The sequence below is a fragment of the Amblyomma maculatum genome, chromosome 10 (genome assembly GCF_055883805.1).
Source record: "Amblyomma maculatum isolate TAMU_Amacu chromosome 10, ASM5588380v1, whole genome shotgun sequence".
Lineage (NCBI taxonomy): Eukaryota > Metazoa > Arthropoda > Arachnida > Ixodida > Ixodidae > Amblyomma > Amblyomma maculatum.
In genome coordinates, this window is record NC_139353.1 from 135261495 (window position 1) to 135280819 (window position 19325).

Genomic DNA, 19325 nt, shown 5'->3' on the forward strand with positions numbered 1-19325 from the left:
TCGGGGCGTTGGTCAACTCACGAAAAACTTTCCATATTCTGCTACTACTTTGGGTTGAGTTCTCAAACTTATGTTGAAAAAATGCGAATTTGGCTTTTTTTAAATCTGAATTTAACCTATTACGGAAGCGTTTGAATTCATGCAATAGTTCGACTTCACGCGTTTTTAGAAAAAGGCTGAACATTTTTTCCTTCTGTTTGATGCGCTATAAAGATCCTTAGTTATCCATGGTTTCCGGGCTTTTTTGTGCTGAAGTATCGTTGATAACGGAAAGGCAACATTATAGCAATGCTGTAGTGTAGAAATGAATGCATCATATGACTTAGAGGGATCGCTTTCAGCGTACACGTTTGTCCAATTTGAAGTAGCCACCAAAGACGTGAATAAACTAACACTATGGTTGTTAATGTGGCTTTTAGTGTGTTTTATACTTTGAGAGTTGCTTTCTATGGGACGTGCTGCAAATATGGATAAATGATCACTTATATCCGAACACAAGACACCGGATAAAGTTGTCTCCTTAGGAATGTTTCTGAAACAATGATCAATCAGCGTGCTTGAATGCATTGTTACCCTAGTGGCTTCGGTGATTAAATTTTCACAACCATTTGCAAACATGACTTTTAGAAGTTGGTATTTTGGTTGCTCAGCTGAAAAAAGGTAAACAACAACGTTTCATTTTTTGGCGTTTACTAAAACCAACATTCTCTCAATAAAGCTAAGAAAGTTTTGAAGAATGCCATGGGGAGGCCGGTAGAGTTCAAGAACTAGTACATTGTGACACACAATCGCAACTGTTTCAAAATCATTGGTCACGCATGTGAAACCTGGCAAGCATTCAAACTGATGATGCTTCCGTACATAAATAGATACGCCCCCACCGCGCCTTTCCGCGCGATAAACAGAAACATGCCTATAATCACAAAAACTGAGTACTTCTGAGCTATCGCAAAACCAGGTTTCTGAAAAAAACCAAAAAGTCAAACGCGCAATCGAAAACCGATAGATATGCTTCGATTTCCACATGTTTGTTTCGGAGACTTCTTGCGTTCATGAAAGACAGAAACGTGCTTATTGCGCGAACAATTTTCCCTGTTCAGTAATCTTTTAAAAGTTTCAGTAGTGTACGTGGCCATAATTTAAATTCGGATGTCACAGTGAGCTTGAACTGAGCGCTAGACAATCTTTTCGAGGTCTTCTTCGTTTGAGATCCTGATAGCAGTTGCACCATTGCATTTGCGCACAAAGACTGGCCCTACTGAAGTTCAAACATACTGATACCCATTTTCTTTCGCTTTACGTTTTGCAAGCCAGCGCAGCTGTTTGTTGGTTGCCATCAGGTTGTCAAAAAATATGACGCCAAGTTTCTTAGTCTGTAGTTCCTTTCTTTTCTCGAACCATTTGGCCCTAAGAGTTCGCGACGCAAATCTGACAATTACCACATTTGGCTTGCAGTCTTTTGCGGGCAGTCTGTGTAACCCTTCATTGTCGTCTTCAGTCAGTTCTGCGATCTCAAGATGCTGAGCTAATTTATTCACTTCTAGCAGAAGGTCCTCATCGTCTTGTCGTTTAAGACCGTGAATTTCAATGTTTTGTTTCCGGCTGTACTGCTCTAGATCATTTATCTGTTGTTTTAGTCCGGACACAGTTTTCAGTACTGGTGAACTTTCCATAGCGTCTACCCGTCGACACGTCGATTATTTCCTGGTCTTGCCTATTTTGTGTGTTTCTTAGGTCGTCATAGGTATTGGACAGGAACTGAACGGATTTCTCAATATTTGTTACAGTTTCCTGCAAGCTCATCAACTTATCTAATTTTGCTTCGAGTAGCGGAATTTGGGACAGCTTTCTATTTATTTCTGCCAGCTCTGCCTGTATTTTCCAGTCATATCTTGTATTTCATGCTCGCTAGCGGAAGGCTTGCAAAACAAGCATTTCTGCTTTAATAGTTGTTTCTTTCATCGGTCGAAAAGACCGTTCAGATATGCCACTGCATTTACCAAGGTGAAACTGCAAGTCACATTCAGCACATGTCATTATCAAATCATATTCATCAAACTCTTGATGACAAGAGGAGCACTTATCTCTATCAAATGGCATGGAACACTTCAAGCAAGGGGCGGCCTTATCAAAAAAGAGAAATCTTAACAAGAAAAGGCGGTAAGAGCAGCAGCAGTAGCAGTGGTGCAGTTGGGCTAATAATACATAAAATAAGGCGAAGTGCTTTTTCAAAAACCTGCAAGGAATGCGGGATGCGTTTTAGGCACCGGAGAACTGAACCATGCCACCGCTACCGCTGCCGCCCAAGAAGTGAACATATCGGGGTCCGGATTGTAGCTTTTGTAGACGGGGCTGGATGATGATTTGTTGGCGCGGCCTCTGATGCGATGGTGACGACAATGGTGACCACGATGGCCAGCGTTTTTCGTTCCGTTATTCTTGCACGGCGACAATATCTGCAAAGAATGCGGGATGCGTTTTAGGCACCGGAGAACTGGACCATGCCACCGCTACCGCTGCTGCCCAAGAAGTGAACATATCGGGGTCCGGACTGTTGCTTTTGTAGACGGGGCTGGACGATGATTTGTTGACGCGACCTCTGATGCGATGGTGACGACAGTGGTGACCACAATGGCCAGCGTTTTTCGTTCCGTTATTCTTGCACGGCGACAATATCTGCAAAGAATGCGGGATGCGTTTTAGGCACCGGTGAACTGGACCATGCCACCGCTGCTGCCCAAGAAGTGAACATATCGGGGTCCGGATTGTTGCTTTTGTAGACGGGGCTGGACGATGATTTGTTGACGCGACCTCTGATGCGATGGTGACGACAGTGGTGACTACAAATGACCAGCGTTTTTCGTTCCGTTATTCTTGCATGGCGACAATATCTGCAAGGAATGCGGGATGCGTTTTAGGCACCGGAGAACTGGACCATGCCACCGCTGCCGCCCAAGAAGTGAACATATCGGGGTCCGGATTGTTGCTTTTGTAGACGGGGCTGGACGATGATTTGTTGACGCGACCTCTGATGCGATGGTGACGACAGTGGTGACCACAATGGCCAGCGTTTTTCGTTCCGTTATTCTTGCACGGCGACAATATCTGCAAGGAATGCGAGATGCGTTTTAGGCACCGGAGAACTGGACCATGCCACCGCTGCCGCCCAAGAAGTGAACATATCGGGGTCCGGATTGTTGCTTTTGTAGACGGAGCTGGACGATGATTTGTTGACGCGACCTCTGATGCGATGGTGACGACAGTGGTGACCACAATGGCCAGCGTTTTTCGTTCCGTTATTCTTGCACGGCGACAATATCTGCAAGGAATGCGGGATGCGTTTTAGGCACCGGAGAACTGGACCATGCAACCGCTGCCGCCCAAGAAGTGAACATATCGGGGTCCGGATTGTTGCTTTTGTAGACAGGGCTGGACGATGATTTGTTGACGCGACCTCTGATGCGATGGTGACGACAGTGGTGACCGCAATGGCCAGCGTTTTTCGTTCCGTTATTCTTGCACGGCGACAATATCTGCAAGGAATGCGGGATGCGTTTTAGGCACCGGAGAACTGGACCATGCCACCGCTGCCGCCCAAGAAGTGAACATATCGGGGTCCGGATTGTTGCTTTTGTAGACGGGGCTGGACGATAATTTGTTGGCGCGGCCTCTGATGCGATGGTGACGACAGTGGTGATCACGATGGCCAGCGTTTTTCGTTCCGTTATTCTTGCACGGCGACAATATCTGCAAGGAATGCGAGATGCGTTTTAGGCACCGGAGAACTGGACCATGTCACCGCTACCGCTGCCGTCCTCATTTGCTGACATAATAACCCCATTTATTCAGCCCAATGTGGTTTTCATAAGAGCTAGCGCTCCTTGCTCAAACAGAATTCATTATGGATGATCTTTAACGGCCCATCATGGTTGTTGGACTTTTCTTGGACTTCTCAAAAGCCTTTCATCTTATTAACCACAAGAGCCTCATTAAAAGCTCGATTATTACGGAATAGAGAGCCAGCACAGAAATTGCTTAAAAAAGGCCTCAGTTTGTAATGATTGAAGGACAGAAATGTTCAGTGATATCAGTAAAAACAGGGGTCCCGCAAGGCAGCATTTTAGGTCCTCTTTTATATATCCAATACATAAATGATACAGTCGCTCTTTCTGAAACTGCTCGTTACGCAATCTACGGAGATGATAAGAATTTATTTTTTTTGCAAACACATTAGAAGATCCAGCTTATGAAGCGAATGTGTCGCTGTACAAAAAAAAATGCATGTGCTAGAAGTAATTGTTTAAAGCTTAGTCTTGATAAAACTAAAGCCGTCTTATTTCACTCCCGTCGCAGACATATACAGCTGCCTGACATTCTGTGGTACAAAACCAAAATTGCAGTAGTAAAAACATTGAAATCCTTGGGCGTATATTTCTCTGAAAATGTGACATGGGATGAACACGTGGAAAACTTGCCATCATACGCCGCCACTGTCATTATCTCCCTACCTCAGTGAACTTACTTTTATGCAAATCCTTGTTTTCTACTTCATTAAGGTAAACATTTCTAGTATGGCGATCACAGCAGCAGCAAACATTACCAAGCTCTCAGTATTGCAGAAACGAGTCCTGCGCCTGGCATGTAAAGTTCCGTACCGGTCACACACTGCAGGCTTTTTTACAAAGCACCAAATCCTGCCACGCAGCTTTACATTTATCAGCAGTGCCGCTTATAGAAATTAGAATCAGTTAAAGGTAAAGATATTTTGACTAATTTAGCAAGATTGCAGAAAATCTAAACAGCTGATGAGGTACGTTATTTAGCAGCATGGAAGCTTACCAAATACCGAATACGGAAAACAGATGCTGATATATTCATTGCAGACAATTTTAAACCAGATCTTCATGGAGGAAATTGTTGGCATAACCAGAATTTAGTTAACAGAACTGCGCGATGTTTGAATATGATTAACAGCATTTTTCTAACTTATGTGGTTCTTCTTCATTATTTGCTCTCAAATGTGATGCAGTTTAGTCAACATGTGTTGATTGCATAAAAGTTTATTTTCCGCCGATTTAGGAGGCCCCCTACTCCCCGTTTGTGGCACGCAGGCCTTAGGAATGGGTCTAGGACCTCCGCGACGAAGGACTGGCGAATATACATTCCCTCAGCCGCCAAGCGGACAGCTTTTTGCTGGTCAGCGGGGACGTCGCTTAAAGCCAAAATGTGTATTGATAGCGTGAAGTCCAGATTGAGATAGACGACGAGAAAGGAACCATCGTGAAAAGGGGGAGAAGGAGGAAGCGCTGGTGTTCTAGTGTGCTGGTGAGTTGTTCTTGTGTCTGCTCCTGACTGCTGGATCCTGTCTTGTCTGCAAGCATGACTGTTCTCTCTGGTGAGGCCATTTCACGTCAGGGGATTGGCCAGTAGTTCTTTTAAACCGGAATCAGGGTTCATGAACAATTAGGCCAATAATGTATCTAGCTTCCCGAGGTGGGGGTTCCGCATCCTGGTTTGCCAGTCTGCCGGCCCAAAGCTTGGACTTGGAATCTTTCGGAAGAAATTGAATAAGTATAATGCCGGTGGCATTTGTACCAATTGGAGATGGATTCCTGACGCTGAAAAATACAAAAATAATCCAGGAGCAGCTGAAGCTGTCACGCCCCCCTACATAGAAATATCTGAGGTGCGTCCGCTTGGCAAGAGATGTATCCTCTGTAAGTCCTCGAACATACAGTGTGTGTCGGACTTGCTTCGATGCATATCGTTTACATATTTGGCAGTAAAGCCTTTTATATCCATCAGCTAGCATGTTCAAAAAGTTATTATACGCGCCATGGATTAATCGGCTTCGCTGCAAGGATTGATCGAGGAATTTAACCAGGGTGGCGTTGGCATCATATCACTATTCCGTTGCAGCAGAGATGCTGGTGGCTCCAGGGGCCGATAGAATCGATGATAGCGACGTTTGCCGGGGCTAACTGTCCAAAAGAGATTAAGGTATGGCCCATTGTGTACCGTGTAGATCCCCTGCAGCCTCGCCCTTTGCAGTGCGAAAATTGCTGCCGACTTGGCCAAAGCAGCAAGGCGCGCAAACTGTGCGGAGATGCATGCCCAAAACGCGCAGATAAGCAAACTGTTCTAGACATTACCCAGCATAAAAAGGGCTCTAGAGCCGATGCCTATTCACAGCTAGACCATAAAAGGAATTCATATGCAGCTTGTGCAAGAACACTAGGTTCGGATGTGGAAGCAGGCCTGACAACGTCGGTTGTCTCAGCTGTAAAGAAATCATTTGAGGGTTTTTTCGAGCATATGTTAAGCACGTTTACAGAAGCTGTGTCACAGGTCATAGCTACAAAGATTGGTTCTACCGAAATTGCAGCTTTGCAAGATGGCAAACCTGATATAGCAGAATGCCATGCTCCTATTGTTTCTAGGGCCTCTGTTGATGGAAATTCAACCCAGACGACACCTACTCCTTTTTTCTTCTATGAAAGTGCATGGTCAGCGTGCTGTGGATACCCACGTGGCCACCGTTTACCCATCAAATGTAGAGATGGCATGTTCTTACCAGAAGCGCCGCGCTTCTTCTCTCCTTCAAAATTCGCATATTCTAACACTACAAGTAAAAATGTTCCGCTAATCTTATGAATAATACTGATATCTTGAAGGAGGCTGTTATAGCCTCCGGATTCTGCAATAATCATGGCCGGGTAAAAGTACTACAGTGGAATTTCAATTGCATCTTCGTTTCGCAATTTACAAAATATCAGCTGCAATTTCAACACAGATATAATCTTACTACAAGAAACTTGGCTTTTGCCCAACCGGCCATTTTCTCTCAAATTATTTAGGACATTTATATCAGATCGCAATAGCGACCGGGATGGCGGATTGATAACATTAATTTCGTCAAATACATTCCATCGGGCGAAGGTGTAACACAAATTTCTACAAGTGTGCGAACTGCTTGCAGTTGATATCGCAATTCCACAGTGTGCTCCTCTCACTATTGCAAATGTCTACTTCACAAACAGGTGTCCGTACAACAGATTGTTTAGGTGATCTATTGAGTTCAACTAACAGACTAATTATTGCTGGCGATTTTATTTCACACCATGTTTTGGGGGGTTACCGTTCGTATATATGTGGGCAGCGGCTTGGAACTGGATGTCTGTAAATGATGTCCGTTGCTGTAGTAACCAAGCATAACCTACATGCGAGCAGCTTCTAGGTCAGTAATTGATTTAAAGTTAGCTGCAAATGGATCAATGGTCTCGTCTTGGACTACTATGGATTGTGGTACATCTAGCGACCACCTCTAAGTTACGTTTAATATAGTACCTGCTCCCCTTAGAGTAATTACGTCTGCAAAAACATTTGTCAACCATGAACGTTTTAAAAAATTTGTGAATTCCTCTTTTCCCTCCATAGCATCATCTGAACATTCTGAACATGCTCAACAAGCACTCCCTTCTCTGTTAGATGCCACTGAGCGTTCAATGTTCACTGTAAATCGTCTGTCCCTAACAAAATCTCGTGCCGATGGTGGATCGAAGAATGTGAAAAAGCATTCCAACGTAGAAAAGCTGCATGGAAGAGCCTTTCCCATAACCAGTGTCCCCAAAATTGGATAAACTATAAACTTTATGCGGCTTAATTTAAGAAAGAACAATGCGTATAGCAAAGGATGACTATAATGCTAATATGAATATTTATCTCTCTAATCCAATTAGTCGGAAGGCATTGTATAGATTCATGAAACGCAACCAAAGTTCATCTCCACCACATGTAACCGAGTCAGAGGTGTTATCACCCAATGAAGCAAAAGATAAACTTGAACAAATTGCGAACGGCCTTGCACCGGTAAAAATGGGTACAAGCATCCCCCGGCCTGGCGCTAGGCTTTTCCAGGGGTATGCGTTTGGGAGAAGCTTCGTAAACCCCGCTGCGCGCCCCTCCTCCGCAGTGGGCCCAAACCCAGTTTCGAACCTCACAGCCTGCAAAGGTGGTTATGTTTGTCTTGCAAAGGTACTTCCTTTGACCCTCACCTGAAGTGCTCCCTTCGCGCCACCGTTACTTCAACCTACGCCATGTACTGATTTCATTGCGATTGAGCCGTCGAAATTGCATTCAATAGCGGTTGCTTTGAAACCTGCAGCTCCTGGGTGTGACGGTATTACAGTCGCTACGCTGAAAGCTTTAGTGCAAGACCATAACTCGGAAGTGTTGATTATTGTAAAATTTTCCCTGTAAACTTTGATTTGGATAATATTCGGCCAATTTCTCTAACTTCAGATCTAGGGAAACTTATTGAACGTATAGTTCACCGGCGCCTCACAAACCATGGGATGACCTTGAATGCATTTAGGTATGCACAAATTGGGTTTTGTCAAGGGTGCTCGATTTGCACGGCTGATACAGATTTGGAGAATAGAATTAGGTTAGCAATGAAGAAGAAAGAAGTGTCGGCATTGGCCACTTCGGATATCGCCAAAGCATATGACGGTGTACAACATTCTATACTGTTGAATAAGATAAACGACATTAGGCCGCCTTTTTATATTTGCATGGCTAAAAGAAATCTTACGGAATAGGAAATTTTTCTGCACTAGAGTTCCTTTACCATCTGAAACTTATTACTTAACCTGAGGCGTGCCTCAGGGATTGGTGCTATCTCCATTGCTATTGAATATATTATTGAGGGGTACTCTTGCTCATCTAAATACAAATGTGTACGTGTATACGGATGATATATCCTTTTTCTCTTCGGCACGAGATGTTCATTCTTTATACCAGTTATTGCAAGCCTACTTGTATGCCCTTGAAGTTTTGGCTTGGTAAAGTAAAATTAATTCTTAACGTGAAGAACTCCTCAGTACTCGTTTTCCCACCGGCACACCCTCTTCATATCTCCCTCGCGTATTGCGGTTCACAAATCCCACAGTTTGAATCCTTAAAGTACGTTGGTGCATTATACCACTCCCAATTATACTAGCAGCTTCATATCAAAAGCATTAGCCTGAAAGGTGAGCGAGCCCATGCTCGCCTGTTTCGAATTAGCCATAAAATTTCAGTATGCGTAGAGATATTCTTTTGTTTCTCTATAAAACGTATATGAGACCAATGCTGGAGTTCGGCTGTGTGCTTTTCTCAGAGAGTCCTAAATAAAAACTACGACTTTTGTTGCTACTGGGGAGGCACGATTTACGACTATGGGGTTGCCGAAACCAATTTCAAATGCAGTCCTTCATTTTAAGGCCCGTGTATCTGACTTGAACTCTCGATTTGAGCTCCTCACTGTGCTAACCTTTTTACGAGCACCGGAACCTCTGTCTGGAGTGGCTTGTCCCATTTACTCAGTTTCTAGGTTATCATTGGCTGCAATAATAGCAACCACAATTTGTATTTACTCAGTCCTTGCTGTCCAAAATTGCAGTTTCGCTTATGTCAGTAAGACATGTTGGCAATGTTCAAGCTATCGCACTGTGCTTTGACCAGTTGTTGCTATCTAATGCAACACACTTGACTACCATTGTAATAAATGGGCAACTTGAATATTATCTATCACAGTATCCACGACACTTAGCTGTTTTTCTGTACGGATCCGTGATTACACACCAAAATTTACTGCTGAATTGCTTGCAATTCGTTTGGCCCTTCAAAACGTTCCCGGTAACGTTACTCACGTTAAAATACTCTCTGGTTGTCTATCAGTCTTAGCAGCATAAGAAAGCACGAAACTGTGTCTTTTGGAAAAAGCCCTGATGTTTTTTCTTGCGTTCCATTTACAGAAAGTACGTTTTCAGTGGATTCCGGGACACTGCGGCTGCGCTTCTAATCATTGGTGGATTATTTAGGAAATTCAGCTCTCGATGGGCCTATTGCCGATGTTGTACCGAATATTATTTTGCTAAATGTATCCCTTTTTGAATGGCTTCAAACGTTAAACTTCTTGAGTCATGAGTCACTCCTTGCGACTACGGATTTTACCCATTTAAATTTTCATTGGAATTTCCGATGTTGTACCTCGAGGCAATGTGAGGACTCCATGCCGCTCATGCGTTGTAGAATTCATTGCCTCAATCTTCATTTATGTCACTCTGGATTCACGCCGTCAAATCTTTGTGCGTCATGTGATGACGGGAAAACAATTGAACATTACATCCTTTCCTTCGGCAGGTATGCTACTCAGAAAAAACATTATTTAGAAATACCTCTTGCGCGCCTAGGATTGCCATTTACAGTGCTTCTCCTCTCCTCTGGTGCAACCGTCAAAGAGTATGCACTAAAACTGGTGTGTCCGTTACTTCACAGTTATATTGCTACTGGAAGATTTGTCTGTTAGCGCTGACCTGTCTGAATTGTACTCTTTTTTTTTTCTTTTTTTATTGTTATTTTTATTATTTTAAAATTTTAATCCTTGTTTCTTTGTTTTCTATTACTATCGCCTCAAAATTTCAAATTATTTCAGCAACACTAACTCTAAATTATAGGTTATCTATTATACAGTGAAATTGACATTATCAATTATATTATGTCACCTACAAAGAATTCTCACCAATTATTTACTGTGGCTATGCGCCATTATAACGAAGCAGAAGAAGAAGAGGGAGAACGGTCGGCTAGAGCTGGGGGCTCTAGCAAGCGGCCTCAATCCAGCGATGCTTCTCATACGGGCAATACAACCTCGACCGTAACATCTTGATGGAGGTTCGGGGTATCTTTTTCAACAGCGGACATCCAGGGACCTCACCCCCTTCGGTCGTGCCTACTGGTTTTCCGGCGGAGGAGAGCGGCGCCGAGGAGATGTAGAACGGCGCGCGCGAGGCTTGACTTGCCGAGTAGGAATCTGTAGATGTCTTCCGCAAACCCTTTTAGTAGACGGCCAACCTTGCCGTCTTCTGCCATGCGAGGAGGTACATGCTTGCACAGCTTTAATACTTCCTCGATATACTTCGTACTAATCTCGTCGAGAAGCTGAGCTCTCTGAGAAAGCGCTTGTTCAGCCTACTTCTTGGCACAAGAGACGCCGAAGTACTTCTCAATTTCTTCGACGATGCGTTCCCATGCCGTGATATTATCCTCGCGGTTGTCGTACCATGTTGAGGCCGGGTCGGTAAGCGTAAAGTCCATGTTTGAGAACTGGGCTGGCGAATCCCACTTATTTATACCAGCTCATCCCCTGGCAGTGAGTCCGCCATTCATCCACAGCTTCATCGAACACGCCTGTGAACTAACGAGGTACCCGGTGATGTTGCCATGAGCTGCTAGGCCTGGTCCTCAGATCGTCGCTGTCGAGAGACATCGTAAGCACAGATGGCGGTAGGCCAGCAGGACGGCGACATCAGCACGGTTGAAGCAGGGGTTCGGAGTATCTCTGGGGAACATGCACGCCGCACCTCTCACCAAAATGTTACGTCTGTTGGTTGGTTGGGGTCTTTGGGTTATTCTCGGGGGGGGGGGGGGATACCGGACACGGGTTATGCCGGCCTTAATTCGCGGCGGCACTCTTGGTGTCCGGGGGGAAGGGGAGATGGGATGTTGGGAGGGGAGGGGGTCATCATCGTCGTGGAGTCGCTCTCGTCGTCCTTGTCATCGGCTCCGTCGCCAGCGCTGTGGCCAGCAGGTCAGCAGGCCCGGTGGTGGACTACAGTCGTGCAGCCAGGCCGGACTCCTCCAGGAAGGCCAGCAGGAGCCGGTGGGCTGCCAGGGGGCTCCTGGCCGGGAAGAGCAGGTGGTCCTCGGTGGCAGCAGGAAGTCCGAGGGCCCGGTAGCCTGCCTCCATCTTGCGAAGGTGGTGGGCGTGTGCCGGGCACACACAGAGGAGGTGCCCCAGCGTACCTGCATCACCGCAGGAGGGGCATGCTGGGGAGGGGGCCCGGTCACGGACATACAGATCCGTGGGCGTCCAGGAACCTCCGGTGCGGAGGCGTAAGAGGAGAGCTCGCTCCCTGCGGGCGAGCTTGTCGGACAGGCGGTGGAATGTCCTCCCCTCGGCGATCCACCGATCGGGGTGCAGGGTCCTCACGGCCTTCTTGAGGGGGAGCCTAGAAAAGTCAAAGGCAGATACATGATTAGTCATACTTACCGGGTTGGAGTGGGCCGCCTTGGCAAGTGCGTCGGCCTCATCGTTGCCCTGGATGCCCGCATGGCCCGGGATCCAGTGCAGCGAGATGACGAAGCCGGCATCCTCCAGGGCCTGGAGGCGCGCTCGTAGATGGCAAGCCGATAGCTGGAAGCAGGACGGCTTGCGCAGGAGCTGCAGTGCCGGCCTCGAGTCGCACAGGATGGTGTAGAAGCGTGGGGGCTGACCAGTCTCCAGGAAGTCCGCTGCTAGGTGGAGGCCCGCCAGCTCGGCTGCAGTAGAGCTCCCTGGAAAGGAGAGCCTGCAAGAGCTGGACACCCCCACCTGTGGAGCCGTCATAGCCGCTGCAGCCTGGCCCGTGGAAGGCAGGACCGAGCCATCACTGAAGAGGAGGGTGCTCCCTTTCCACTCTTCAATCAGGGCTGAGGCAGCCTGGCTCAGGGCAGCAGCTGGGGAGCGGCGCTTGCTTACCCCCTCCAGGTCAAGGGTGACCTGCAAAGGAGGACGTGTTAGTGGAGGAGGGAGGATGGACTACCCTGGGGCATCTCCGATGAAGTCCCTGTATACAGCCGTCAGTTGTCCCATCCGTGAATGGGGGGCGTTGCACAGCCGTGCCAGGAGGCAAGCTCCGTCAGGGGCATGGTGAAGGCGGTCCACGTGAGTGAGGCCTCTCTGGAGGAGCTGCAGGGTCAGGGGGTAGACACCGGCTTCCGCCAGTGTTGCCGCAATCCTAGAGCACTGCGTTGCTCCCGGCAGGCGTCGGATCCATTTCCTGCGTGCTCCGTCCAGGATGTTCACTCTGGTGGGCCTGAGGGAAACAAAAGGGAGGGCATAAAGTATGGAAGAGGTGGCGGCCGCCTCAAACAGCCGGATTGCCCAGGATGTGGAGCAGCCGTTGCCCCCTGCAAGAAGACATTGGGCTGCTCGGCCAACCCGGTTCAGATGACCCAGGTAGGCCTTGTCTGCAGGGATCCATGTGAGGCGGTGATCGATCACCAGCCCCAGGTACTTGACCTGGCGTCTCCAAGGCAGGCTGGTGCCGTCGATCATCAGGGTGGTTGCATGCGCTGACGCTCGTGCTCCCAAAGGATGCACCATGAGGGCCTCCGACTTTGCGGCAGAGAGCTTGAGCCCCCTGTCGCGAAGGAACTGCTGCACGGAGTCGAGGGCTCGTTGAAGGGCTTTCCTGGCAGAGATCATCCTCCTCCTTGGGTCCCGGACCCAGAGCGCCACGTCATCAGCGTAGATCGAGGTCAGCACTCTGTGGTCCCGGCCCTGTTTGATGGCGCTCGGGAGACCGGCCAGCACCAGGTTGAACAGGAAGGGGCTGAGAACAGACCCCTGGGGCACTCCGGTGTTGATGGGGCGAGGCGAGCTCATGGTCTGTCCAACCCGGACCTGCAGGGTACGATTGGAAAGAAAGGCTGTTATGAAACGCCGCAGGTTACCTGTGACTCCCAGGTCATCCAGAGCCTGTTGGATGGCCTGGTGTGGTAAATGGTCGAAGGCAGACTCGACGTCCAGAAGGGCGAGAAAGGCGACGTCGCCCATGTACTGTGCCTCTTCCAGGGTGGACACCACGTCCGCGATGGAGTCCGCTGTGCACCTGTGTCTTCGGAACCCGGACTAACTTTCAGGGAGAAAGTTCTTCACCCGTGCGATCCAAGAGAGGCGCTCCAGGACCACGGACTCCGTGGCCTTGCAGGCTGCAGATGTCAGGGGCACGGGGCGGTAGGAGGAGAGCTGCTGGGGGGGCTTCTTCCCGTTGAGGATGGAGACCATGATGGCCGTAGTCCAACTCTCGGGGAGGATGCCGCTTTACCAGATCCCGTTGAACACCTGCAGGAGGCGGGCCTTTCTGGGGAGTCTAGGTTGCGCAGCATTTGGAGGGTGATCCCTTCTGCACCTGGAGCCGTCTTTTTCTTGGACCGGTTGAGGGCCCGAAGAAGCTCGTGGGTGGTGATGGGATCCGAGCACTGAGCAGCGACCATGGAGGCTGCTGCGGGAGGAAGGGGGTGGCGAGTCTGAGGCTCACGTAGTGGAGGGCTTGGAAGAGGGCCGACTGCAGGACGGGCGGCCTTGGACAGGTGGTCGGCCAGCTCCTCGGCTAACACCTGGTATGACACCCCTCTGGCAATGGCGGCGAACAGGACAGGATGGCGGTTGACGGTCACCTGCAGGAGAGATCGGAAGAGACGCCATGCTGTCGCTGACTGTCGGGCGGTTTGAAGCTTGTGGCAGAGGCTGGCCCAGCCTTCTCGACCCCGTCGGTTGGCTTGTCGGCGGCAGCAGGCGTCGACCTTCCTCCATTTGGACAAGTCCTTGGGAAGCTCCGTCCGCTTGGCTGTGTGTTCCGCCCTTCGCCTAGCTGCTCGAAGACCCAGTAGCCGGAGGTCAGGCACCGGGGTCAGTCTGGGGACATGGCTAGTCACGGTGGCATTCTGGGCACGTTCTCCTAAAAGGGTTAGGAAGTCACCTTCGTGCGGGATACCCTTGGTCAGCTCCCTGAACTGAGACCACCTCGTTACCCGATACACCCTGTCTCGTTGTTGACGCTGCTTGGTAGGTGTCAGGCAGATGGGGAAGTGGTCGGAGCCCAGGGAGTCTGCCGCTCGCTCCCAGGTGTAGAAGTAGGCCTCCGTCAGCAGGGCCAGGTCGAGGATGGACGAGCATCGGGGCCTGATGAAGGTTGGGGCCGTGGGCCTCAGGAACCGCATGCCAGCGGCTGAAATGGAATCCAGCAGCTTCTTGCCCCTGGCTGAGGATGTCTGGCTGCCCCAGGCCCTGTGGTGAGAGTTAAAATCGCCACAGATTACGGCATCATTACCTAGGCGGCAATGCAGGGCCGTGAGGCAGGAACGATCCCATGGGACGCCCGGGCGGACGTAGACCGAGGCCACCGAGGTGTCTGTGTTGCCCAGACGGACACAGATGGCGCAAATCTCGAGGTGTCCCAGGTCCTTGGGAGCAACATCTAGCACCGTGTGCGGGATGGTGTTACGCACGTAGATGGCGGTGCGGGGTCGGTCCTGAGGGTGGGATGGGCCCAGGCAGGGGGCATCTGCACATGAATCGCGGGCACAGCAGGCCAGGCCAGAGTAACCAGTGTAGCCCGGAAGGCGAGCAGATTCTACAGGTATCCTGGTCTCCTGCAGCGCCAGGACGTCAACATTCATGATTCCCTGCAAAATCATGTCTCGTAGGTCAGCATGGCGAGCGCGTAGGGAATTCACATTCCACTGGAGGACGCGTGGCCTCTCTGCGGTTCCTCTACGGCTCGCCATGATTAAGGAGTGAAGGGCTCTCTGCAAGGAGAGCTGCCTCGTAGAGCTTACGTGCCCCGGAGTTGGGGGGAAGCTGCGAGAGGAGGGTTTGGACCGCCAGTCGGATGGCAGCGGTCATGCCTGGTTGGACCTCACCCACCATGGCAGGCGGCTTGGCAGGGCCTTGGGCTGCAGGGCGAGGTCTGGTCTTGAGGACCCCTGCATAGTTACCTTTTCCCCCGTGGGGAGCTGTGGCTCCAGTGGGGCGTTGGTTCGGCTGCTGGGAGCGCAGCTCGGAGAGGATGGTCCGCCTTGCCTCTGGGTTGGGGTTCCTGCGCAGAGCGGTGGTCAACTTACTTTGTTGTTTCCAGCGTGGGCAGGACGGGTCCGAGGCCTTGTGGCGTCCACTGCAGTAGATGAACCTCGGAGCAGGGGCCGTGCAGTCCTTCCCGAGGTGGGGCCCACTGCAGGTGGTGCAGCGTGGTGGTCGGGTGCAAGCAGACCTGGTGTGGTTGTACCCTCCACACAGGGGACACTGCAAGGGGCGGGCCATGAGGGGGCGGACACGGAACCGCATCACAGAGATGAGGACGTGGTCTGGAGGTGGAGCAGCAAACCGGATCGTCACGGCTTGGTCGCTGTGCCTCAGGCTGACGATACCCACGTCGGCCTCGATGGAGTCGGCCACGACGCTGTCGCTCACCTCCCGATTGACGCCGTACACCATTCCCACGTAGCTGCTGCGTTGGGAGGCCTCAAACGCACGTACCGGTGTGGACAGCAGGGGGGAAAGGGCCAGGAGCTGATCACGGGCAGCCTCCGTGGACACATCTGCGGCGATGATGTTCCGCTTCGCATTCACTCGCACCTCGAGGACTGCAGGGAAGCCGTACAGGAAGGCGCTGTAGTCCTCCTTCACAATGTCCCTGAGGGAGAAGCCACGTTCAGATGGTCGGAAGAGGACGGTGGTCAGCCTGGGCAGGTTGCGGCTGCGCTGGCGTCTGGCCTTGCGCTGCACTTGTATCCAGCCGCCGTCATCTTGGTTTCCTGCAGAGGCAGAAACCCCATTAGGAGGAGGGAGAGAGGAAATACTTACCTCTTCAGTTAGGTCTTTGGCTTGGGACTCCTGTCCCTGTGCTACGTTGGATGCCAGGCTGTTTGCTGCGTTGGCCTGGAGAGCGGCAGGCGGCTCCACAGTCTTAGCCAAGGTGAGGGCTGCCAAGGGGGGGTGACGCTGGACAGGGAGTCAGATGTTTGGCCATCTGTGTCTGCGGACCCAGGCTCCTTGGCAGCTGCAATGCTGTGTGCATCTGCAGGGCAGAAAGGTGGCGGAAGGGCGTTAGTTCTGGGGGCATTACTTACATCCTGGGATGCTTCAGTGTCCCCGGAGCACTTCTTTCGCGACGGCCCTCTCTGCTTGCGTTGTCGCTGCTGGAGGGCCGGCTGGTCCGTAGTCTGCTCCTTCAGGAATTGCTGTCTCCTGTACCGCGTCACGCGTGGCGAGAAGGCAGGGGGGGAGGCAGTCCTTGCCCCGGAGGTCAACCTGTTGGGCGAATTAGAGGGTGAGCGCGCACGCGGCTCACTCACCTGCTCGAGGGCGATGGTTGAAGGCTCCTCTTTCTCTGCGGAGCTTGCTCTGGATCACAGCCTGTTGGGCGAATTGGAGGGTGAGTGTGATCGCGGTGCACTCACCTGCTCAAGGGCGATATTTGGTAGCTCCTCTTCCTCTGAGGAGCTGGCCTGGGTTGACAACCTGTCGGGCGAAATGGAAGGTGAGTGTGAACGCGGCACACTCACCTTCTCGAGGGCGATGTCTGGAAACGCCGCCGTCTTAGAGGAGCGCGTATCAGGGCACGCGAGCAGCCGCAGCGTCCACAGGTAGTCCTCTAACTGTTTCGCCACTCGCTGCGTCATGCGTCGTCTCAGGGGGCCGGGCTCCAAGACCAGGCTAGAGGAACGGAGTCGGGATGGTTCCAGCGGGGGGCTGGCACCACCCCGTGCCTCCTCAATGGATGTGTCCGGGGACTCAGCATTTTCCTCCATGGCTCAGGGGGTAGGTGACCAGGAGGGCACGTGCACACAGAAAAGGAACACACGAGCAGAAAAACAAACCAGCATACGAGAAAAACACTGAAAAAAAAGAAACACACGCACGCAAAGAAAATAAATAAAAGCACTACGCACGACAACGCATGAAAAACAGCGCACACTCAAATTCCGTACGCAAAAAAATAAACTCGCGCGCACGAGGAAGAAGAAATCGAAATCACTGTAAATAATATTGCCTTCATCGCATGTATTGCCTTCATCGCAAGCTGTTGTGCTGCTCTGTGTGCGAGGGGGTCAATGCTTCTCAAGCTGTTTTTACAGATTTTTACCTGGCCTCCTAGCAACAATCTTTATGGCTGCGAAAAAGATGAATAAAACATTTCGAAATTCTAAATCTCGACTTCCATACCTACGAGTAAATATTCAAATGCTGCAAGATAAAATTCGAAGGGTGCAACGCTTCTGAACCAAATATGGAGGGAAAGCATTATCAGCGGGTGACCGAGCGTTCTTCTTCTTCCCCAGCCCACATATAAAGCTCAGATTCAACCAAGCTTTCTGAACGCGCCTTAGGGGCCTAATGCAGTAACGTGAAAGTCAGGGTCCTGGCCGACTAATTCTGACATACCGGTCCAATGCGAAACGAGAGACGCAAGTTGTAAATTTTTCAGGGCACCACGCACTCGTACAGGGGCACGGACACGGCAGCCGGAGGAAAGTGAGAAAGACGACGAGGAGGATGAAGGAAGTGATTCAAAGAATCGTCGGTGCACGGAACACACGATAAAACTCAGTGAAAGTGCGGTGAGACCTGGCGTAAGTTTGCTTTTGCAATAATATCCTGAGTGGGGAGATTTGAGCGGAAACCAACCATGGCAGGAGGTATGAGGTGGTCATCTTCACCATAGTAATTAGACCGATTGAGAATGGCGTGTTCCATCAGGTTACCAGCAAAGGCAGTGAGGAATATGAGACAGAGGGTGGCTACTCCTGGCTCTACGGGGCTGGGACTGGTAGGTCACCACCGTTTGCGCCGGAGGCTAACCTTCCACCGGAGGCTGTAACTGTTGTAGGCCACCATTGCACCCGCCAAAGCTTCGCTGGTGAAAGACGGTTGTTGCGACGCATGGCTTTCTCTCTTCTCTTTTGAGGCGTAAAGCTACAACACTACGTGGGTCAGAGCCGACTTTCGCGTGTGCCAACAAATTCGAAGCGACCAACCAGAAGCCTCATGCTCAATAACTATTGACTCGATACTTAAAATTAAACTAAAAACCTTGTCATCCACGAGGGTATCGAACCTGAATCCCTTGAATTCCCAGCCCAGCACTTACGACTGCGTCACGATGCTCTTCTTTCTTTGTCTTCTTTATTGCCAAATTAATTATGAGATTTTAATCATAAAGAACATTACTCCACAAGCACACAACATGGGTTGAAACCACACTTTTTGGACTGCGTTATTCATTACAAATCAGGCATTTGGAACAACACTTCCATTCTCAGAAGCCACTCAGGCACTTCGTATTGCGTCCTAAAGACTGCAATAACACTGGAAACGGCTTCGCGAAAATACGGCTTTATTTTCCGTGCATCAACATCTGCATGCCTGAAAGCCATTCTGGATCGCCAGACACACCGCAGGCCAAACAATTGGCAGTGGCTTAGCTTGGTTAAGCCTGGTAATTGAGAAAGCAACAGCTATGGCTACGCCTAGGTTCAGCTGATGGTGTAACTGGTTGTGGTGCTTGTGGTTATGCTTATTGTTATGCAGTGATTCATACTGGCCACGACATATTGTTCAACTATAGTTTATTGCGGGGTTGCTACCTGGTTATTCTATGCATAACTTGTAGCGAGGCAAGGAGGGCCGTGGCTGCAACGATAGACTTGGTTCTGGGTGAGGTTGGGGCAAAATGTAC

General features: G+C 50.1%; 1 protein-coding gene across 1 annotated transcript; it reads right to left on the reverse strand.

Annotated features, from left to right (window-relative positions):
• Nucleotides 1-11013: 11013 nt before the first annotated feature.
• On the reverse strand, nucleotides 11014-15267 carry LOC146177509 (uncharacterized). The gene is made up of 3 exons (XM_084581583.1): nucleotides 13914-15267; nucleotides 13723-13797; nucleotides 11014-11153 (listed from the first exon to the last, which is right to left on the reverse strand). Exons 1-3 carry the CDS (start codon nucleotides 15265-15267, stop codon nucleotides 11014-11016), a joined length of 1569 nt encoding a protein of 522 aa, XP_084437709.1.
• Between the last annotated feature and the right edge of the window lie 4058 nt (nucleotides 15268-19325).